Source organism: Sus scrofa, chromosome 6, assembly GCF_000003025.6.
Source record: "Sus scrofa isolate TJ Tabasco breed Duroc chromosome 6, Sscrofa11.1, whole genome shotgun sequence".
In the NCBI taxonomy this organism is placed as follows: domain Eukaryota; kingdom Metazoa; phylum Chordata; class Mammalia; order Artiodactyla; family Suidae; genus Sus; species Sus scrofa.
The window spans coordinates 64449094-64471841 of record NC_010448.4 but is presented as its reverse complement, the minus strand read 5'-3'; the positions used below and the strand labels follow the sequence as shown (position 1 = coordinate 64471841).

General features: G+C 56.2%; 1 protein-coding gene across 1 annotated transcript in view; it reads left to right on the top strand.

Moving 5' to 3' along the window:
* MMEL1 (membrane metalloendopeptidase like 1) overlaps positions 954-22748 on the top strand; it is a 34111-nt gene continuing 12316 nt past the window's right edge. Inside the window, exons 1-10 of the mRNA XM_021095207.1 lie at positions 954-1403; positions 15044-15121; positions 15810-15869; positions 16744-16905; positions 17084-17164; positions 19826-19921; positions 20400-20518; positions 20889-20954; positions 22232-22366; positions 22445-22534. Of these exons, the coding sequence (XP_020950866.1) occupies positions 1076-1403; positions 15044-15121; positions 15810-15869; positions 16744-16905; positions 17084-17164; positions 19826-19921; positions 20400-20518; positions 20889-20954; positions 22232-22366; positions 22445-22534 (1215 nt within the window). The 5' untranslated portion in view covers positions 954-1075. The remainder of the gene's footprint in view (positions 1404-15043; positions 15122-15809; positions 15870-16743; positions 16906-17083; positions 17165-19825; positions 19922-20399; positions 20519-20888; positions 20955-22231; positions 22367-22444; positions 22535-22748) is intronic.

Here is a 22748-nt window from a genome sequence, read left to right as displayed (position 1 = left end):
GGGCGGTGGGGGTGCAGAGAGAGTGATGGGGGCAGAGGCTGCTGAGATCAGAGCAGGCCTGGCTTCTCTCTCATCAGGCCATGTGCCAGGTGAGGCCAGAGCATTGAGAGACGCAAGACCCACCCCCTGTCCTGGGACAGGACTCAGGCAGACCCCGGGTGCTGGCAGGTGAGGGCATCTCACCCAGCCCTGGTGGGCCTTGGGGCCGCGCTTACCTGCCCGTGGGCAGGACAGGGTCTGTCCTCTGACCTGGCGCAGGACTAGGCTCCAGCCCCCTCCCCCCCCAGGAGGGTGAGCTCAGATCAGGACTGGAAGCCCTGAAGGACAGCCAGCTCTCCCCAGGGGCCCTTTCAGAGGCAGGCCTCCGAGTGCACACTCACAGACATGCAGCCAAGAACATGTGCACACGTGTACACACACATATGCACACTCACGCACTCATCTGCTCCCCTGCACGCTTACATGCCCGCAGAGGGAGCAGGTGCCACCGTGAGCCCTCGGGCAGTCGTCCCCTCCTGACCCGGGCAGCAAACTCTCCTGCACCACTGCTCACTGCCTGGCTGTCACGGCCCGGCTGGCTGGAGAAGGCGCCCCCTCTGTAGTGACAGGGAGGAGAGCTGCCCTGCCTGGTCCTTCCTTGGCCTGGGAGGTCACTGCTGCGTGAGTGCCAGTCATTCTCGCCTCCCCCTTGCCCCTTGGGCTCCAGACAGGAACAGTGGGCAGGGAGCCCAATGGCCCAAGCCACCTCCCAGAGGGTGTCCCTGATGGCAGCCTGGCCCACAACTCCAAGACCCCCTCCCCCCCACAGCTGGAGCGCCCCCAGCAGGGGCCACTGCAGAAGCCCCTCCGCAAGCCCGGGAGCTGGGCCTCCAGGGTCGTGTGCCTACCCCAAGCTGTGAGCCTAGTGTCCCTGGACCACCCCTACCAGAGAGCATGCTTGGAAAGGCCCAACTCGAGAATGGACTGCCACCAGGGCCTGCAGGCACAGCCTGTCCCACCCCCAGCACCCCGAGGCCCTCTGTCTCCCGCCCAGGGAGGAGGAAGCCCCTGAGCTGACGGCCGCTGTGGACTTGGGATGGAGAGGGGGCCAGGCACCCGACATGCCCGACACCTGCTGCCCGCTGGCCTCAGGCTGGGCCTCCGGAGCTGCACGTCCCCCCTGCCCTGGCGCCCCACCCTGGGTGGACACCGCCCCTGCCCTTGGCCTGGGGCATCTCAGCGGTGCGCTTTCCCGGTCCAGAGACTTGTGATGGGGAAGCCCGAGAACCCAGTGGGGACCGTGCAGATCGCAGGCCACTCGGGGCAGAAGCACCGAGGCTTCCTGGAGGGGGCGCTGCTCCTGTTGCTGATCCTGGTGACGGGCGCCCTGGTCACCCTGGGCCTCCTCTACGCCCACAGCCGAGGTGAGTGGGGGCGCCCCCTCCTCCCGGACCCGCCACCCAACCTCCGGAAGGTCTGCGTGCCCGCCCGCTCTGGACGAGCCAGCCTCGTGCAGTGGGGCAGGCGGGGTCTGCGCTGGGTACCGGAGGCTGCAGGGCTGTGAGGCAGCCTGGAGAGGAGGGGCTCTGACCTGCCGGGGGCCGGGGCCCCTTCCAGAAAGCTCTGCCCAGGCGCGGGCTGGCACCAGGCTGCTTCTGCAGGCTCCGAGCCTGCGGGCCGCTGCGGGCCTCCCGAGATGCGGCAGACCAGGTCCCCCGATCCCGCGGCCCCCTCCACTCCGCGCAGGCAGCGCGGCCCTGCTGCCCGGGGCGCTGCAGTTCCCGGCCGGCCCAGCAGCAGGAGCCCGCGCTCCGGCGCGGGGGACCGCAGCGCAGCGGCCCGCCCGCCCGCCAGGCTCACTGCCGCCTCCCCGGCTGCCGACCTGCCGAGAACCTACTGGGCTGCTCCTCCCGGCCCCCCGAGGGCCCAGGTCTTCACGAATTCCCGGGCTCTGCTTATTGCAGGATGAGGGGAGGGGCCCGGGCTGGGGTCCGCGGGAGATGGGGGCGCCAGGGCCGCCCTGCGGAACTGCCCACTCTCCTGTCCCGGCCAAGGCCGATGTAGAGGAGCCGGGACGGTCCCCTCTGCGGTCAGGAGCATGGCGGGCGGGGGTGGGGGCTCGCGTGCCTGGCCCTGGGCACCGGGCGGCCCCGGTCCAGTCCCAGCGGCATCCAGGCTCAGCCTCCCGGCGCGCGCCTGGGGGGCTCAGCAGCCCTGCCGGCGGGCTCAGCACTCTGGAGCCCCTGCCCTCCCCGCAGCACCCCCAGCAATCGGGAGCACAGCCTTGGTACTGGATGTGCCCGCACTGGCTGGAGCCGCCCCGCGCTGGGGTGGGGCCACCCACCCCCGCCGTGAACCAGAAGTGGGCGCTGCCCAAGCAGGCGGTGGGCGCCCCGCCCTCCCCGCCCCCGGGGGCTGCTCTCCCTGACCAGGGGCCTGGCGCGACCCTGCCAGTGCGGCCGTCTCGGGCACCTCCAGGGCTCCGGTCAGGGTCGATGGGCACTGCACCTTCCTGGGCACCAGGCGGGGCGGGCGTGGAAGGAGGACAGCTTTGATTAGGTCCATTCTCTGGGTCGTTCAATTAGGGAAAGACGGGTGTGCTAAAATCTTGTCCTAGACAACTGTCAGTTTTCCCTGTAGCTATGGCAAGTGTTAAGCTGCTTATTTTCAGGCTACATTTTTGTGTGAATACAGGTTTAGCATCAGGCCTCTTCACTCAGTGTGGCTATGCAGTGACCCTTTGTCTTAAGAATGCCTTCTGCTTTCTTTTGGTTTTGTTTTAAATTCTGTACTGTCTGATATGAACTAGCATTTGCTCTCTACATGTTCGTTCTTCTTTGAAACTGTGTCTCTTTAGTTTTGGGTGTGTGGCCCCCTGTGTAGCTGGATTTTTGTCTCTATTTTCCACCCAGAGGATGTCGTCTCTGTATTCACTGTGATTGTGGAAATGCACATTTTCTCCCTGTTCTTTGGGGCTTCTGATGCCTCTTTTTTCTTGACTTCTTTGGCACTGACCCATTATTTTTCACTCCATTTTCCCCCAGCTAGCTTGGCAGTTTTATATTTCTAGTCTTTTAATGGTTGTTTTAGATTTTTTGTTTTAATATTTATTTCAAAAGTTATAAATCTTTTTCAGAGAAGGAAATGTTTGTGTTTTTTTAATAAAATTCAGAGCAGGGGGGGAGTTCCTGTCATGACTCAGTGGTTAACGAACCCCACTAGCATCCATGAGGATTTAGGTTCTATCCCTGGCCTCCATCAATGGGCTAAGGATCCAGTGTTGCCATGAGCTGTGGTGTAGGTCCCAGATGCGGCTCGGATCCCACATTGCTGTGGCTGTGGTGTCGGCCAGCAGCTACAGCTCCGATTAGACCGCTAGCCTGGGACCCTGCATATGCCGTGGGTACGGCCCTAAAAAAAAAAAAATTTCAGAGCAGGACATACTGTCCCTTGCCCACACTCCTGCCTTCCTGGCATCCTGCTCCTCAGAAGCAGCTATAATCGTCCAGTGCTAAGGTCGCCAAACTATGGCATGTGGGCCATATCTGGCCCACTGCCTGTTTTTGTAAATAAAGTTTTATCGGAACACAGCTGTGTCCATTCACTTATGTTTGGTCCATGGCTGCGTTCCTGCTGCAAGAGCTACGTTGAATAGGGGAGACAGTCTCATGTGGCTCCCAAAGGCTAAAATATTTCTGAGCTGGCCTTTTATAGAAAGACCCTGCACTGGGCAGGGTGTCTTCTCACATGTCTAAATCTCGTCTCTGGTCCCTTCTCTCTTTGTTGTCTGTGTTCGATCACGGGAAGGTGCCACGAGGTTGTGGTTAATAACCCCCTGAGTCCAATAGCCTGGCTGGGCTTTACCGGCACCCCTCCCACCCTATGCCCCCCCCCCACGGCCAACAGCCTGGCCTGTGGGCTAGCCAGCCCCCCCTGCACACACGCATCCTAGCTCTGTGACCCTGGAAGTTTTATTTCATACCTCTTTGCCCCAGGATCCTTATCTGCAAACTGGAACATAACACAGAGGTATATACATGAGGGTTCAATGATTCGGTGCCTCAATAACCCTAGGAAAATGTCTGTCATGCTCTTTGATCAGCTTTAATAATGATTTTGTCATTGACCTACTATCAATATTGTTATTGACATCCCAAACGGGAGGCCAGTTTAGCTCCTCAAGCCACGCAGGCTTCCGCTGTCCTGGCAGAAGTGTATCCGTTACTTTGGGATAAATCCATCATCATCACTACAGTGGTTCTATTAAGTGGGTATTTTTTACAGCTGAGCTACGAAGAATCATTGGATTACATTTCCTTTCCTTCTTATTATTTGATTTTCTTATCACTAATTACCTGATTTAAGAAGTTTCTTTTTTTTTTTTTTTTAACCCATTATTTAATGACAGGAAGTTCCCATCATGGTTGAGCAGGTTACACACCCGACTAGCATCCATGAGGACACAGGTTTGATCCCTGGCCTCACTCAGTGGGTTAAGGATCCAGTGTTGCCATGAGCTCTGGTGTAGGTCACAGACACGGCTAGGATTCTGCGTTGCTGCGGCTGTGGCTGTGGAGTGGCCTGCAGCTGCAGCTCCAATTCAACCCCTAGCCTGGGAACTTCCATGTGCCTCGGGTGTGGCCCTAAAACAGCAAAAGGGAGCAGCTTTTTATTTTGCACAATGGTTTACAATTTGCTCTCTCCTGTGAAAGGTTATCAGTTTGAATGAAAAGGTCCTTCCGACAGTTCCTGACCTGAGACACAGGGCAGAGCTGGTTTGATGGGCTTTGACCCTCCATGACTTATTCTACTTGCTTCTGAAAGATCCTGCTCACCCCTGAGAGCCAAGGAATCTGTAAATCTTCAAAATAGGATAATCCTTTCTCTTCACAACAATCAGCAGGTAGTTATCAGGTGTGATAATATCAGTGGAGCCTACACAAAATCAAGGATGTAACTGTCTTTCCAGAATTCCATGAATTCTAGCTCTGGGTGAGCCTTACCAGGCTCGCTCAGCTTTTTTCTTTTCCTTAGCCAATGCTTTTCATTCTTTAAGGAGATCCAAATTCCCATCTGGCATCACTTTTCTCCATAAAGAACTTTCTTTAACATCTGTTGTAGTGCAAATGTGCTGTCAGTGAATTCTCTCAGCTTCTGTTTTGTCTGAGAAAGCCCTTGTTTCATTTGCATTTTGAAAGATATTTTCTCTGGGCATAGAATTCAGGGTTGGCAAGTTTTTTTGCTTAGTTACTCTGTTGCCTTCTGGCCAATATAGTTTCAGGTGAAAAGGCTACTGTAATTCCTATCTTTGCTTGTCTATGGGTAATGTTTCTGCTTTGTCTGGCTACCCTCAAATTTTTCTCCTTATCTTTGGTTTACAACAGTTTGGCTGTGTCTAGGGGGGGTGCATGTGTTGGTATTTATACTGTTTGCCTCTTCGGGAATTTGGGCCTTTACTGTGTTTCACTAATTTTGGAAAACTCTCAGCCATTCTATTCAAATATTTCTCCTGCCCCTCTCTCTGTCTCTGTACACATGTCTATAGGGTGGTCTGATATTATCCCACAGTTTTTGGATGCCCCATTCAAATTTTGTTCTTTTTTTTTTTTTTTTGTCTTTTGTCCTTTTAGGGCTGTACCTGTGGCGTATCAAGGTTCCCAGGCTAGGGGCTGAATAGGAGCTGTAGCCACCAGCCTACACCACAGCCACAGCCACAGCAGATCCAAGCCTTATCTGTGACCCATACCACAGCTCACAGTGACGCCGGATCCTTAACCCACTGAGCGAGGCCAGGGATCGAACCTGCAATATCATGGATCCTAGTCGGATTCACTTCCACTGAGCCACGACGGGAACTCCTTGTTCATTCTTTTACTCGTTGTGATACAGTTTAAACAATTTGACCCTAATTAGTCTTCAGGTTCACTGGTTCTTTCCTCAGCTATATCCATTGCACTGGTCAGCCAAAGAAATTCTTCACCTCTGATAACATGCTTTTTTTATTTCTGATATTTCCATTTGACTCCTTTTTATAGTTTCCATCTCTTTGCTGAAATTTCTTATCTGTTCATTCATATAACCCACTTTTTCTATTAGATCCACTGTAATTTTGGAGTCCTTCTCTGATAATGCCAATATCTGAGCTACCTCTGAGTCTAGTTCTCTGATTGCTTTCTCATGTAAGTGGGGGGTGGGGAGGTGGAATTTTTACTGAGTGCCGAACACCCTGAGAGAAACAGCAGAGACCAAGGTGAGCAGTCATACCCAGAAATAGGCAGCCTGTTCTGTCAGTCTGTTGGTATGAGAGGCAGAGATCATCTACTCAGGAGTCGGCCGATTTGGGTTTTTTTTCACTCTGTCCCTCTCGGTGCACCTTAGACTTCACCTTTCTCCAGCTATGATGATGCTTACCTGTGCTTAGAGAAGAGAGCCTAGAGGGCCAGAGGTTCCCCTCTGTTCTGCTCCAGCCTTGGCTCTCGGCAGTCCCTGGATGTGTGCGACATAGTAGGTTCTCTCCATGCTGCTGCTCCTCCATTGGTGGTAGTTTGTTTTTTAGTGTTTGGCTCATGCTGGGGTGGGGATCTGGTGTTTGGCCCAGTCTCAATCTTGGAGTGGAGCTGTCACAGCATCCCTGCCCCATCCCTGTGTCCATCACACTTTGCCTTGTCCCTGAGTCTCCTGCCCTTCCCCTAGTGGCGGGAGACCTCTAGCCAAGTCAGTCTAGGATATTCGCACCCAGAAATGGGCAGGCATATTAGTCAGTTAGTCTAGGGACCTGGAACACAGCTTTAAAGCAATCTTTCAGTAATGAAACTTGTTTATTGAAAAAGGCTTTATTTGGCATTCAAACTTCAGTAATCATTTAACCAGTTAAACAAATCCAGGCTTAGTTACATTCTCTCAATATCTTGAAGATTTAATTTCACTGTCTTCTGACTTTTATTGCTGCTGTTCAGAAATCTGGTACAAACTAATTTTCATTCTTGTCAAGTGAACTTTTCCCCTGCTGAGCTATTTTCCCTTTGGCATTCTGCATTTTCACCATGGGGTATCCAGCGATGGAGCTCTTTCTGTTTATTCTGCTTTGGATCTGTTGGGATTCTTGGGAGTGAGCATTAATAACTCACCGATTTTTGAAACTTGTGGCCACTGTGTTTTGTTTTGGTTTTGTGTGGCCACACCCATTGCATATGGAAGTTCCCAGATCGGGGACTGAATCTGAGCCACAGCTGGGGCCTACACCACAGCCATGGCCACACTGTATCTTTTAACCCACTGCACCAGGCCAGGGGTTGAATCCACACCACCATGGCCACCCAGGCACTGTGGTAGGATTCTTAACCCACTGTGCCAAAGCAGGGACTCCACCACTGTCTTTTTAATATTGTGTGTCTCACATCATCTCTGTTCTTCCCTAAAATTCTGATTACATATGCACTCAGTTTTTCTCCATCTTCCATGTCTTTTAAGGAAAGGTTTATGTTTCTTTGACATTGCCCTGCATTCCAGGTAAATTCTTCAGAACTACATTCAAATTCACTAAATCTACCTCCAGTTCTGTTGTATCTACCACTTAACCCATCCATTTTGGACTTTTTAAAATTTAATTTCAACAATTACATTCTCTTTATTTCTAGAATTTCCAAGTGATTCTTTTCTCAAGTAATTCTTTTTCCATTTTTCTTTGCCCTTGTTTTTAACTTTTCTTTCAGTAGTTCAAACACATTTGGGTTTTTCTGCATTAGCTAGCTACTGCTGCCTAACAAACCACCCCAACACTCAAGGGGCTTAAAACGACAATTATTAATCCTAACAGACACCCATAGGTGGGCCCTTGTCAGGCTCAGCTGGGGCAGCTCTGTCTCATGATTTTCACCCTCCTCTGAGGACCAGCAAGCAGGTCACTCTCCTTACAGATGTTCAAGGGACAAGCAGAAACACACAAGTCCTCCTGGACCCAGAGGTGCAGTGCATCATGTCCACCTCATTCTGTCACCAAAGCCACAGGACAAGCCCACAGTGAAGAGAGGGGGAAATAGTCTCTGCCCTCAGTGGGAGCAACTCCAAGAGCACAGCTGCAGGGGGACATCAAGGTGTGGGGCCCATGATGCCAGCTTCCACATTATGGGTCAGATGATCCCCAAATATGAAATCCTTGGGGTTCTAGTCTGCTGTGTACTGTTTCAGACATGGAAGCTTGTCTGTTCATAAACATGAGTCCGCATTCAAATTGGCTTTGTCTCTGAGAATCCCGTGTTACTTGGGCTGAGAAAGTTTCCCTCCAGAGAATACGTGTGTTTGTTTCCATCAGGCACCCTGGGGTGCTACCAGCCTAAAATTAATCTCTCAGCTTGAGGTTTCCTTGACCACAGGGTCAAAGGAACTCACCCCGAACCTGCATGCCAACCAGCCAGTGGTTATATGTTCTCCAGGGAGGACGGCTGTTTTCCACTCAGTAAAGTTCTTCCTGGCCCTCTCCTGTTAGAGACAGAGCGAGACAGCCAGACAGACACAGAGGGACTGAGACAGAGACAGGGAGACAAGACAGAAAAAGGAAACAAATTATTTCCATCAAGGCCAACCTTCAGGAGAACAACAAAATTTTCAGAGGAAAATGTCAGTTGTTATTTTTTGTTGTTGTTGTTTTAATGTAGAGCGTCTACGTGAAAATAATAGGCATATTCAAGTTATTTTTGCTTGAATTTATTCAAGCAAATATAAAAAAACAGAGACACACGTCAATTAAGGACAAGGAAGGCAACTCCCTCTGGAATCTCAATGGGAAAAACATCCCTGTTTGGGGTCTGTTTGCTGTGTGTCTTCTTGCTCCTGTTCAAGCATAAGAGGAAGATTTCTTTTGGTTTTTTATTTTTCTTTTTTTGTTTGTTCGTTTGTTTGTTTTTTAGGGCCACCCCTGAGACACATGGAGGTTCCCAGGCTAGGGGTCAAATTGAGCTGTAGCTGCCAGCCTATACCACAGCCTCAGCAACATGGGATCCAAGCCATGTCTGCAACCTACACCACAGCTCACAACAATACCAGATCTTTAATCCACTAATTGAGGTCAGGAATCGAACTCGCATCCTCATAGATAATAGTCAGGTTTGTAACCCGCTGAGCCACAGCAGGAACCCCAGAAGATCTCATTTCTATCCAGCCTTTGTGGCAAAGGCCTTTCTGTTTTGCTTTTTGGCTTGCTCCGAAGGACAGAGATTTTGAATGAGAATATGGGGGCCGGATGCCCAGACTCCGCCCCGGCTAGTGTCCAGCCTCAGGTGCCTCACCCCACATGCCTGTTGGTCTTCTCATCAGGAAGATGGAGGAGGGGACACTTACAAGCTTCTGTGATGATTCAACAGGTGGCGTGAGTTAAAGTGTTGTGTGCAAAAAACATGACCATCTTGTCTGGTTCCATTTTGGAATTGTTTTCCCAAGAGCCCACTGCATCCTCAGGCAATCTTCTTTTTTTTTTTCCCTTTTGCTTTTTAGGGCTGCACCCGCAGCATTTGGAGGTTCCCAGGCTAGGGGTCAAATTGGAGCTGCAGCCGCCAGCCTACGCCACAGCCACAGCCGCACCAGATCTAAGCCACATCTGCCACCTACCACAGCTCACAGCAATGCCAGATCCTTAACCCACTAAGCAAGGCCAGGGATCGAACCCGCGTCCTCATGGATGCTAGTCAGGTTTGTTCACTGCTCCTCAGGCAAATCTGGAGCTATGGCATCCAATGACCTTACCCCACGTATTCCCCCCAACTGGAAGGTTATGGCAGCCCGTGCTGGGAATGCTGGGGGGGAGATGGGAGGGGTACAGGCATGGAGAAGGCGCAAACTTACCGTCCAGGGCTGGCCATTTGTGCTGGTTTTGTCTGTCTAGCTGCAGGTGAGTCTTTCAGAGGCCGTGTGGGTTCCAGGAACACATCATTTACCCGGTTGACCCTCCACTTACCATCCTGGTTCTGATCATCATTCCTTCCCACCAACCAGGGCATCCACCTGGCGACCTGCTCTTTCTGTGTGAAGAGAGATAGTGAGAGAGTCTTTTTAAAAATATTCCTTTCCATCATGGCCTATCCCAGGAGATGGTGTACAGTTCCCTGCGCTGTATGGTGGGACCCCATTGCTTCTCCGTCCTCAGTGTAATAGTTTGCATCCACTAAGCCCAAACTCCCCCTCCCTCCCTCTCTCCCCCCTGGCAACCACACGTCTGTTCTCTATGCCTGTGAGTCTGTTTCTGTTTTGCAGATAGGTTCATTTATGCCATATTTTAGATTTCACATATAAGTGATATCATATGGTATTTGTCTTTCTCTTTCTGCAGAATGTCATAGAATTAGAATCAATGTATGCAGCTTTTTCAGCCTGCTTTCTTTCACTTAGTAATAAGCACTTAGGATCCATCCATACCTCCTGTGGCTTGGCAGCTTTTTCCCCTTACTGCTGAATAATAATTCTGTTGTATGAATTTAATACAGTTTGTCCATTAACCCGTGTTTTCTTCCAGTTTTTTGAAGTTATAAATAAAGCTGCTCTAAACTTTCCCATTCGGGTTTTTGTGTAGGACATGAGTTTTGAAGGCATTTGGGCAAACACCTAGGAGTGGATTTGCTGGATCCTCTTGCAGCACCGTGTTTGCTTTTGTAAGAAACTGCCAAACTGTCTTCCAAGGTGGCTGCACAGCTTTCTTCCACACTAGCTATGACAGCTCTGCACTGTCACCAGAAGTTAATATCATCAGTTCTCTCTCTCTCTCTCTCTCTCTCTCTGGCTGCACCCTCAGCATGTGGAAGTTCCCAGGCCAGGGATCAAACCCACACCAAAGCAGCAACCCAAGCCACTGCACTGACAATGCCAGATCCTTGCCCCACTGAGCCACCAGGGAGCTCCATCATCAATTATTTATTTATTTTTTTTAGACATTCAAATAGGTGTGCAGTGGTGTCTCGTTGTTTTAATTTACAATTCGCTGGTGATAAATGATTGATTTGCACATCTTTGCAGAAGTTAATTTTTCAACCTTGTATCTTCTTTGGTGCCTTCACATCCTTTGCCCAGTTTTTAGTTGGGAATTTGTTTTTTCACTGTTGAGTTTTGAGAGCTCTTCATCCTTTTTGGATATCAGATATGCGTCAGCAAATATTTTCTCACAGTTTGTGGCTCATCTCTTCATTCTCTTGACACATCTTTCACAGAACAGTTTTCATTTTAATAAAGTCTCACTTGTTAGCTTTTTCTTTCAGGGCTCGTGTTATTTGCCTTGTATTTGGGGGGCCTGACCCATGGCATACAGAAGTTCCCAGGTGGGATCGAACCTGAGCCACAGCAGTGACAACACTGGTTCCCTAACCTTTGTGTTGTATTTTAAAAATCATCATCAGACCCAAGGTCATGTAGATTTTCTTCTGTCTTCAGGAAGTTTTATAGCCTTGGGAATGGATAAGCCACGAGAGCCTTCTGTATAGCGCCGGGAACTACATCTATGTCCACTTATGATGGAGCCCGATAATGTGAGAAAAAAGAATGTGTGTGGGTGTGTGACTGGCTCACGGCTGCACGGTGGAAAACTGACAGAACACTGTAAACCAGCTAAAATGGGAAGAAATAAAAATCATTAAAAAGAAAAAAAGGAAATTTTATAAATGTGCATTTTTCTAAATAGCTGCACCTGCCGCATATGAACGTTCTGGATCCGAGCTGCAGTGGAGACCGACACTGCAGCTGCTGCAAGACCGAACTCTTTAACCCATTGTGCCAGGCTGCGGATCACACCCACACCTTTTGCAGCCTGAGCCACTGCAGACCGATCCTTAACCCACTGCACTGCAGTGGGAAATCCAAGATGTGCATATTATCTTTAAGTCTGTGGTTGGTTTTGTGCTAATTTTTGTGCAGGCATAAGGCCCGTGTCTAATTTCTTGCTTCGTTTTTGTACTTGAATGTCCAGTTGTTCCTTTGGGTACATTTCTTGAATGGCTATACTTTCTCCAACAAATTGCCTTTGCTCCTCTGTCAAAGAAAGGTACCTGCATTTGCGTGGATCCATTCCTGGGCTCTCGAGTCTGTTGGACTGATTGATCTATGGGTCTCTTCTTTTGCCAATACCATGCATCCTGGATACTAGCAGCCTTATCATAAGTCTTGAAATCAAGTCCTGTGTCTCTTCCAGCTTCCATTCTCCTTCACCACTGGCTGTTCTAGCTCTCTATTTTTGCTCTACAACCTTCAGAATCAATTGGTCAATAAACACAAAATAGCTCACTGGGATTTTGTTGGGAATTATCTGGAATCTGTAGATCGAAGTGGGAAGAATTGACAATAATACTGTCTTCCAACCCATGAACACAGACTATCTCTCCATTGACTTAGATGTTTTATTTTTTCATCAGTGTTTTATAGTGTTTCACACACATGTCCTGTACATATTTCGTTAGATTTATACCTATCTCTTTCATTTGTTTAAGGTGATATTGTATATTTTTGTTTTTGTTGGTTTGTTTGTCCTTTTTCTGCAGCATATGGAGGTTCCCAGGCTAGGGGTCCGATCAGAGCTGACGCCACCTGCCTACACCAGAGCCACAGCAACATCAGATCCGAGCTGTGTCTGTGACCTACAACACAGCTCATGGCAACACCAGATCCTTAACCCACTGAGCAAGGCCAGGGATCAAACCTGCATCCTCATGGATGTTCCCTGGGTTCGCTAACCACTGAGCCACGATGAGAATTCCTAAGGTGATGTTGCAAATGGCATTGCCCTTATAATTTAAAATCCCAGCTCATTGCTGATATACAGGAAAGCAACTGACTTGTTACGAATGTTATGTTATGTATGTTATGTATGTTGTATGTTATCCCTGTGTCCTGAGACCTGCTATGGTCTCTTGTCAGTTCCAGGGGGGATTTTGCTTGATTCTTTGAAATGGTCTACACAGACGATCGTGTCATCTGCAAACAGAGTTTTATTACGTCCCGTTCTACCTGTGTGTGTACCTTTTATTTCCTTCTCTTGTTGTTCTGAACCAGCAGGACCCCATGCGGTGCTGGCTAGGACAGCGCTGCCTGTCCCCGTCTTAGGGGACGTTTCCCGTTAGCCCTGCGTGGTTTTGTACATGTCTTGCTCCGTTCCATTTCTTTTCATCTTTTTCTTTGTGGTTCAGGTTGGATAACTGATACTGACCTTTACATGCTGACACTAGCACTTTCGTCTGTAGAGGCAGGGGGTTGTTAAAGCTAAAAATTGAATTCTTCGCCCCTTGTCTCACATTTCCACTTAGTTCTTTTTTATAGTTTCCGTTTGGTAAAATTCACCTCATAGCTCCATGCATTGTCCGTCTTTTGTACAAGACCGTGTGACTTCAGCATTGGGGTCATTTTAAATACTTTGCTGACTCTGACACGTGATCACCAACAAACGCCCCTCTTTGCGCTGTTTCGGGTCCCTTTGGCCTGCTTCCTCGTGGGGGAGGGTTTCTCCCAGCTTTCCTGCCCCGCCCCCGCCTTCAGGCACCGCCTCCGTGCAGGGAGGGGGGCGCCGGTGAAAGAACCTGAGGGCAGGTGCGATGCTCTCTGGGCTCTCGGGAACCTGGATCCCTCCCAAGCCAGCGGCGAGCTCGGAGCGCTCCTTAACTGGGCCTCCGCTCTGAGGCCCCGCCCCTTGCCCGCCCCTTGCCCCTCCTCCTTCTCCGCCCCCTGCCCCTCCTAGAGTCCCCGCCCCGCCGCTGGTGAAACAGCCGCTACCCCCAGTCACTCCCGGGAGGGCTGAGCTGTTTCTGGAAGGCGGTTCTTTTGGTCTCTTTATGTTGTTGGCTCTCTGCCGCCTTCCAAGACTCTCCTGTCTCCTCTCCGGCTTGCTGTCCTTGTTCGGTGTGTCTCTTTGGCGGCCACTCTTCCGCCCCCTTGTCCCGGGGCTCCCGGTTACTGAGCGCGGCAGACGCCCCGGGTGGCAGCCAGACGCCCCCACTCAGCACTTCCCGTCTCTTTCTCACCCGTGGGATTTCCTTGTCTTCTCCGAAGCTCAGATGGACCTTTAAACCGCGGGCCTCAATCTGTGTATCACTTTTCTCCCGTTTGCCCGGGACTGGGCGCCCCTTAAGGACGGGGCGGGTCGGGGACCCGGACTTGAATCTCCAGAACGCGGCCCGGGGCTGGCTTGTGAGGTTAACAAGTGTCAGGTTCATGGACTATTCGTGGAAGTGGAAAGAGCAGCAACAGACAGGAGCAAAAGAGGCACCTGTCCCCACCCCAGCCCCAGATGACACGTCTGGTGAACACTCCTGCCGATGGTCTGGCCCCCCAGGGCCACCCAGCTTGTTCAGGGCCTCCTGTCCCCTATGCAGGCTCGAGGGTGGGCTAAACTGGGTCCCAAACCTGCCCAGAGCCCCAGCCTGGACGAAGCCCTGTCCCCTCCTGCCCGTCAGGCCTCCGTGGGCTCCCTGGAGGAGGATGGGCAGGCCTGCTGGGCTCTTCCCTGGGCCTGAGTCTCCTCTTCCCCCCAGCAGCCCTCCTCCCCACGCCCCCTCCAGGTGTGGACAGCTGTCCCAGAAGATGCCGCTGCTGACCAGGCAGCGCTCCCACCCCGCGGGGCAGACAGATGGGGCAGGGCTTTGAACCTCCAGCTGCCTGCAAAAGTGGAGGGGCTGGAGCAGAGGGTGGCCAGTGGGCCAGAAAGTGACCCCCGGAGGACCTCCTTCCCCCTGAAGGAGTTTATCGCTCTCCCTTGGCCCCCGGGAGCTGCCCACTTGCCCAAGGGGACGCCCTGGCCCCCACGGCAGAGGAGGATGTTAGAGGGCCCTTTAGGGAAGAGGCCCTGCCTCAGGCGCTCGGCCCGGCCGCTGGGGGCCCCCAGACAGTAAGGCTGGCAAGCCAGGGGAGCCCCTTCCCCCTCCGCTCGGGTCTGACTTCGGCTGGGGTCCCGGTGTCCCGGTTCCCTGGTGACCAGCCCTCACGACAGCAGCACACTGGAAGCGCCTGGACTCCCCCGCCCGCCCGGAGGAGGAGGATGCCAGGGTGGGTCCAGGCAGGCCCCAGCCCAAGACGGAAGGCTGAGTGCTGTGTTTCTCCCCAGGGAAGCAGCTGCCACTCTTTTCTAGCCGGCTTTGCTTCTCAAAGGAAGAGAAGACCGTTGTAAAACGAGCACCCCGAGGTAGCCCCGCCGTCCCCACCTCGGCCCGAGCAGCGGGCTGGGAAACCGGGCCGGGCTCCACAGCCAGCCAAGGGCGTGTGGCAGGAAGGCGGGGCCCTGGCCCTGCCCAGGCATCAGAGCTTGGGGGGAAGAGAGGGCGGTGGCAGGGATGCAGCCGAGTTCACCCGCTGGGGGCGGGATGCTCCTGGGGCTCAAGAGCCGCTCCCCTTGACACATGCGGATGCCACAAGGGGGTGGCGGTGGGGAGAGCATAAGGCTGTGCGGGGATGGGACGGCATGGCAGGCTGCCTGAAGGAGGTGACCCCTGGCGGGGTGAGAGCTGGCTGGGCAGACAGGCAGGAGGGCAGAAGGGCCGGCTCCAGCCCTCAGGGGTCTGGGGAAGCTATGGGGGTCAGTGGAGCCAGAGGGTCTAAAGGGGCTCCCAGGGCACTGCTGAGATCAAGCCAGAATGAGCTTATGGTCACTCTTAAGTGGCCCCAGGCCCGCCCTCGCCCCACCCCCCAACCGGGGAGGGTGCAGGCTGCCCCCCGGACGCCCTCAAGGCCACAGGCCAGAACACCCACGGGGCGGGGGCAGCGTGGAGACTAGACCCTACCTGCCCCATCCCTCCCCACTCCCTGTGCCCCTTCCCGCAGCCCCCCCCGCACCCCGTAGGCCCCTACGTGCTCAAGCTGCTCCTTGTCCTCAGACCTCAAAGCGCCCGAGGATGCAGTGGAGCTCTGCACCAGCCCGGGCTGCGTGATGGCAGGTGAGCCCCCCGCCCTCCAAGCCTCCCTCCGTGCAGGGCTGAGGCCCGAGATGCTGGCTGGCAGCAGGGCCTCCGCAGTGGGTGGAGGAAGCAATCTGCTCCTGCTTCTCACCCACCACCCCCAGGCCCCCAGGAGGCCGCGCCCTGCCCCTCAGGCCCCTGTGACCCCAGCGAAGCTGCCGGGACCGCAGGGCCTCTTTTCTGCCTTCGTGAAAGATCGCTCTCTCTCTCACTCACACACACACACACACACACACACACACATGCACATGCACATGCACACACTCCAGGTTTCTCCCAGGAGTTCGTCTTAAAATTGGGCGCCATATGCCATCATTTGCAGATAAAACACAGTGAAAAGGGTGTGAAGAAACACTGGTGTAAAAACCCAGAAATGTGATTTTTCAGCCCCTTTGGGGTCCGGGATGGAATCCTGGGGGGGTGCCTCCTGTGAGGTCCCATCTGGGTGGCACAGTGTGAGGGAGGGTCCCGGGTGGGCTCCAGCCCCGCCACCTCAGCTGGAAGCACTCAGCCGGGGACCTCGGCCACACGCTCCCTGCGGACTCGGGCTTCTGGGGTAGAGGCATCCATCCAACAAAAGGGAAGCCTGCGGTGGGTAAGAGCCCCTCGCCGGGGACCGGCTGGCCGGGCAGGGGCTCCAGGGGCAGGGCCAGCTGCTGAGCCCAGAGGTGCGGTGTGGACTTGGGTGGGGGGGCTGGCCACGGGTTCCGTTGCCTCCGGAATCCCCTGCTCCACCCTTGAGGCCAGAGGGTGACCCCGCCCCGTGGGCAAGGGCTGCATTTCCGACAGCCCCTCGGGCCGCCCACACCGCGATCCCCTCTCCCCCCAACCCACCCACCCCGGGGGCCCGCAGCCGCCAGGATCCTCCAGAACATGGACCCATCCAAGGAGCCGTGTGACGACTTCTACCAGTACGCCTGCGGGGGCTGGCTGCGGCGCCACGTGATCCCCGAGACCAACTCCCGCTACAGCGTCTTCGACATCCTGCGGGAGGAGCTGGAAATCATCCTCAAAGGTGGCTGTGGCCTGGAGCTGGGGTGGGGCCGCCGCCGAGCCCTCCTCGGGCCGGGGCACCCAGGCCCAGCGGGGCAGGAGGGACGCCTGTGACTGCATGTGGCCGAGGCATGGCCACCTTCGACCTGCCCCCCAGCCACCACCTCAGGCCTCTGTCCAGCTTCCTCCTCTGCCCACAGGGGTGCTGGAGAATTCGACCGCCAAGGACCGGCCGGCCATGCAGAAGGCCAGGACGCTGTACCGCTCGTGTATGAACGAGAGTGAGTCGGCGGGGTGGGAGGTGGGGGGGCGCTGCCAGGACCTCGTCCCCCTCCAGGACCCCTCGGCCCTGGGGCAGAGCGGGATGGAGTGGTACCACTCGGAACTCACGCCAGGGGGGCTGTGTGCCCCCCCACCCCGTCCCCGGGTCCAGGCTCCCCGTGGAGTCCGTCACCAGCTCACCCCCTGACCCCAGGAGGCCACAGTGTGTCCAGGCAGGAGGAAGACGATGCGGAGCCTGCCTGAGCCCCAGGGAAAGTGCATGCGTGCATGTGTGTGTGTGTGTGTGTGTGTGCGTGCGTGTGTGCGTGCGTGCGTGTTAAGGAAACATGATCAGTGACACTTGCTAAAGGTGTGAGGCAGCCTATTTAGGGCGTCTCAGTAGGTGCAGGAACCACTGCAGTGGGGTTTGCGGGGGGAGAGCCTGGCCTCCACTCCAAAAACGGGGCGTCGGGGGGGCTAGTGGGGATGTACAGCCGAGGAGCAGGGGCTCAGCCGATGGAAACCGCTAATGGGGAACACCCGCAGTGTTGGGGGGCTTGTCTGGGAACTAACCTAATAGGATGCTTGCTGAAGGCAGGGCCGCTGGGGCCAGTGGGGGACGAGGACACTGAGCAGCCGTCTAGAGGGACCAGACATGGAGGGCGGGGGTTCTGTCAAAACGACCGCAGAGTCTCCTCCAAACCACTTTGACCAGGAAGCGCACTGATGTGCCCAGTGGGGGTTTAGGAGCCTGACTGAGGAAGCAGAGAGTGTGTGTGTCTGTGTGTGCATGTGTACACATATGTGTGTGTATGCATGTGTGTGTCTGTGTGTGTGCAGGCATATGTGTTTCTGTCTATATGTGTGTGTGGGTTTGTGTGTGCATGTGTGTATACGTGTCTTTGTGTGTATGTGTGTTTGTGTGTACATCTTTGGGTGTATCTTTGTGTGTCTGTTGTGTATGTGAGTTTATGTGTCTTTGTGTGAATGTGTGTGAGTGTTGGGGGGGTTCGGGATTTTTCTCGGGGCTTTGAAAGCTATTAATTTTTTTTTTTTTTTGGCATTTTCTTGGGCCGCTCTCGTGGCATATGGAGGTTCCCAAGCTAGGGGTCTAATCGGAGTTGTAGCCACCAGCCTACGCCAGAGCCACAGCAACGCTGGATCCGAGCCATGTCTGCAACCTATACCACAGCTCACGGCAACACCGGATCGTTAACCCACTGAGCAAGGGCAGGGATCGAACCCGCAACCTCATGGTTCCTAGTCGGGTTCGTTAACCACTGCGCCACAACGGGAACTCCTGAATCCTATTAAGAGGATCCATTTAGATTTCCCGTTGTGGCTCAGCAGGTTAAGAACCCGACTAGAATCCGTGAGGATGCAGGTTCGATCCCTGGCCTCGCTCAGTGGGTTAGGGATCCCGCATTGCTGTGGCTGTGGTGTAGGCTGGCAGCTGCAGCTCTGATTCAACCCCCAGCACAGGAACTTCCATGTGCTGCGGGTGGGGCCATAAAACGAAGAAAAAGAGGATTCTCGCACTTGGGCACCTGCAGGCTGACCCACCCCCAGCCCCGGGAGCCTGCTTGGGGCTTGCAAACCCAGCCTGTGGCGTCTGCTCCCCTCTCCTTGGCAGCAGGGGTCAAGGCCGGCTGTTTCCCAGGGGTCTCCTGGAGGGCAGGGCTTGTCGCCTGGTACACCTGACCCCGGTTACGGGGGTGTGTCCGTGGGATCCCCACTTGCGCACTCCTCTCCCCTCCATGGAAGTGCAAGGTCACGTCACCCAGGCTGGCCAGCACCCACTGAAGGAGACTTCCTGCGTCCCTTCCCTTACGGGATTTCTGGCCTGAAGGCCTGAATGTATGTACAGAGGACAAAGGCCAGACTGCATGTCAAAATACACCTCTGCCCAGTCTGCCGCCAGGAGGCCCGTCCATCAGCTACGGGACCAGCCCGGGAAGCCAGACAATAGCACTTATAATGGCCAGCCCTGGACAGCCAGCCCTTGATCCGTCACTGGCGGCTCTTACGTTTTGTCCCTGCTTCCAACTCAGGAGCAAAGAAAGACAGCTCAGAGTGCCCCACCAGCCACGCGGGACACCCCCCTCCGGGCGAGCCTCAGGGCTCACCCAGGCCCTTGGCTCCTGGAACCTCCCTGCCCCCACCCGAGGGCTCCCTTCCCAGGCTCCCGCAAGTCCAGTTGCCCGGCCAGGCCCTCCCAGCCCAGAAGACTCTGCCCTCGCAGTGGGCCCCTCCCTATTCCCGCCTTCGCTTGGTTCTTGACCGAAGTTCTCCCTAGCTGCCAGGGACGCTTTGGTCTGTGCCCTGTCCAGCAGGTGCAGGCTGCCCGGCGCTGGAGGGCTTCAGGGCTTCCTGACCCAGTTGGCACCCCCCACCCCCGCCACCAGGTGCCCAGTGCCACCCTTTCCCGCACCCATCAGAGCACTGCCTGGGCACCCCCCCCATGGGGCCTCCCCTCCCCGCCCTCGTCCTGGTGGCACCTGTGCCTTCACGGTCCGCAGCCCCTTTCACGCCTGACTCCCACCTCTGCTCCTTCCAGTCGCTGCAGAGGCTGTGACAGGAGGGCTGGACTTTGGCAGGGGAGCAGCGCCCTCCAGGTCTGTGTGACAGCGGCTGTCACACCCACCGGGCATCGGGGTGAGTGACTGCTCCCTCCCCCTCAGGTGTGATAGAGAAGCGGGACTCAAAGCCCCTGCTGGACATCCTAGAGGTGGTAGGGGGCTGGCCAGTGGCCATGGACAAATGGAGCGAGAACGCAGGTAAGGCCATGTGTGGTGGTAGCTCGCAGGGGTGGGTGGCCCTGGGCCTGAGGCTCCTTGGCACTGAGGCTTCCAGGCCCAGGCCGGGGAGTTTGCCGTAGCTGCTGGCGGGCTCTGAGCGGCTGGTCTGTGCCGGCTCTGCAGAGGGGCATCCCTCCCAGAGCCCAAGAGGGGGACCCAGGGCTCAGGTCCCCAGCACGTGTCCTGCTCTCTGCACTGGTGGGGGGGCGCCCCTGGCCATCGGCAGCCACCCCCACAGGGCTGCTCTCAGGGAGCCGTTGCTCCCTGTGGACAATGTGGGGAAGCAGACCCGAGTCCCCCACCCCAAGGCCCGCAGGTGTGCTTGCCACCAAAGGCCGGGCAGGGGTCCCCCGTGCCCCCCAGTTCTGGGCTCAGGAGCCTGGGATTCGCCGTCGGAAGAGGGCTGGGCTCGGACGCCAGGGCCGGCGGGTCTCCAGCATGGGGCGCTGACCCCCAGGCCCCGGGTGGGAGCTGGAGCGGCAGCTGGCCGTGATGAACGCGCAGTTCAACAGGCGGGTCCTCATCGACCTCTTCATCTGGAACGACGACCAGAACTCCAGCCGGCACATCATCTACGTACGCGCCAGGGCAGGGCACGGGCGTCCCCGAGGGCCGGGGTCGGCAGGGGGCCGGGGGCTGGCTAGAGGCTCTCACAGGGCCATGGCCAGGGGCACAGGTGGGCTCTGGGTTTCTGTTGGGCCCTCCAGGGCCTGAGAGCTGGCCCATGCGGCCCATGTGCCGAGCTGGCCCTCGGGACCGTCCGGCCAGGCCCTTGGCACCAGTGCAGAAAGCCCAGCCTCGGGGCCACCGCGGGCCACAGCCAGACCTGGTGCGGAACGTGCCCACCGGCAGTGCGGCCCCAGAGCAGGGCAGTCCAGACGGAGCTCCTGTCCCCACCGGAGCTCCACGCCCAGCTCCATGCCCGGTTCCCACACTGTGTCTCCAGATAGACCAGCCCACCCTGGGCATGCCGTCCCGGGAGCACTACTTCAGCGCGGGCGCCAACCAGAAGGTGAGTCAGGCTGCCCAGCACTGTCCTGCCTCCCCCCACCTCCGCCCATCACTTCAGGGCCACCCGTGGCCCCGGGTGTCCTCCTGACCCTTGCCCCCCACGGCGAGCCTTTGAGGGCACCTGCGTGAGTCAAGCCAGTGCTGAGGGCTGGGGACGCAGGCATGGACCTCTGCCTTTATCACCACCATCCGGGCGTCCCTGGACACCTAGAGCCGGGCCCGAGGACCAGCCCAGCCCGGCAGCCCCAAGAGGCACACCCGTCACCCCCATTTCATCAGGGCAAGACTGTGGTCCACGCTGCAGGCTCACTGCATGGGGCCAGGAGAGATCTGAACGCAGGCCGGCCGGGCCCTGGGCCTGCCCCTTGAGCCATGCTGCTCCTGCACCAGGAGGAGAGAAACAGGAACTGCTGGCAGAAGGCGGGCAGGACAGGGCCAGCGGGGCCGATGGGGGGAGTCGGGGGAGGGAGAATGGGGAGCAGATTGAAAAGGCAGGAGGCAACATGACCCACGGCCGTGAGGCGATAGGGCAGACCTCCGGGCAGAGGCGGCGATGAGCGAGGTTGAGAAGGGTGGGTCCAGTGTAACCAAAAGAAGGAACTGTGGCTGGGGCAGTGCGGCCTGGACAGCAGACCAGGGGGCCCGACTCAGAGCAGCCGGGACCCAGCATCTAGAAGGGCACACCTGGCAGCCAGGGGTCAGGTGGGCAGCTGCTGGCCAGGACTGGCCTGGGGGCCTCAGCAGGAGGCTGACTCACTGGGAGAAGTTGGCCTCTGCAGTTCTTGCCTGCAAATGAGGGAGCCCGTCCAGACAGGCCACAAAGAAGGCGGCCGTGGGGGCCTAATTCCTGGCTAAGGCAGCCCCCTCAACCCTGGCACCAGGTGGCCCTGGCCTCTCCTGGCACCTGCTGTGTACCTGGCACTCTGTAGGCGGCCATGTGACTCCCTGGACTAGGCCTCCAGGTCCCAGGAAGCTCAGGAACCGAGTCACATATGGAAGTGGGGGAAGGAGGAGGGAGCCCAGCCCTGAGAGTCTGGGTGTGGCTCCGGTGCAGCCCATGGCGTGGGTCTGAGGGAGCAGGGCCCACCCGTCCACGGAGCCCACGGCCCCCACCCCAGCTCGTGGGGGTGTGAGCCCCTGATCTGGAGGCATTCGCTGCCTGGGCCCCCCTCCCTCAGGGCATCCTGGGGGCTGTTCTGTGCACCCCGCCCCCACAGAGAGCTCCATGGGGGCCCAGGTGGCCGAGGCCGCCAGACTGTCCCGCATCCTCTGGCCCAGGTTCGAGAAGCCTACCTGCAGTTCATGGTGTCAGTGGCCACGATGCTGCGGGCGGACATGAGTCTCCCAGAGGACAGCAGCCTGGTGCAGGAGGACATGGCGCAGGTGCTGGAGCTGGAGACGCAGCTGGCCAACGTGAGGCCGCAGCCCAAGGGGGTGGGGGGACCAGACCCGCCACCCGCCCCCACGTGACCACCCGCCCGCCCCCCACAGGCCACGGCCCCCCAGGAGGAGCGGCACGACGTCACCGCCCTGTACCACAGGATGGACCTGGAGGAGCTCCAGGACAAGTTCGGGCTGAAGGTGAGCCCCGGCCGCCGCCCGCCTCTCCTCTAAGCTTACAACCTGCCCACCCCAAGCAGCAGCCTTGGACCTGATCACCCAGCCACTTCCCGGACAGCAGGTGCCAGCTGTGTGGGGATGCAGGGCCACCCCGTCTGCGAGCAAATTCACCCACTCGAGTCGGACAGACTCCCATGCAGGGCCTTCTGTCCCCACGCCCAGCTCGGGACCCCAG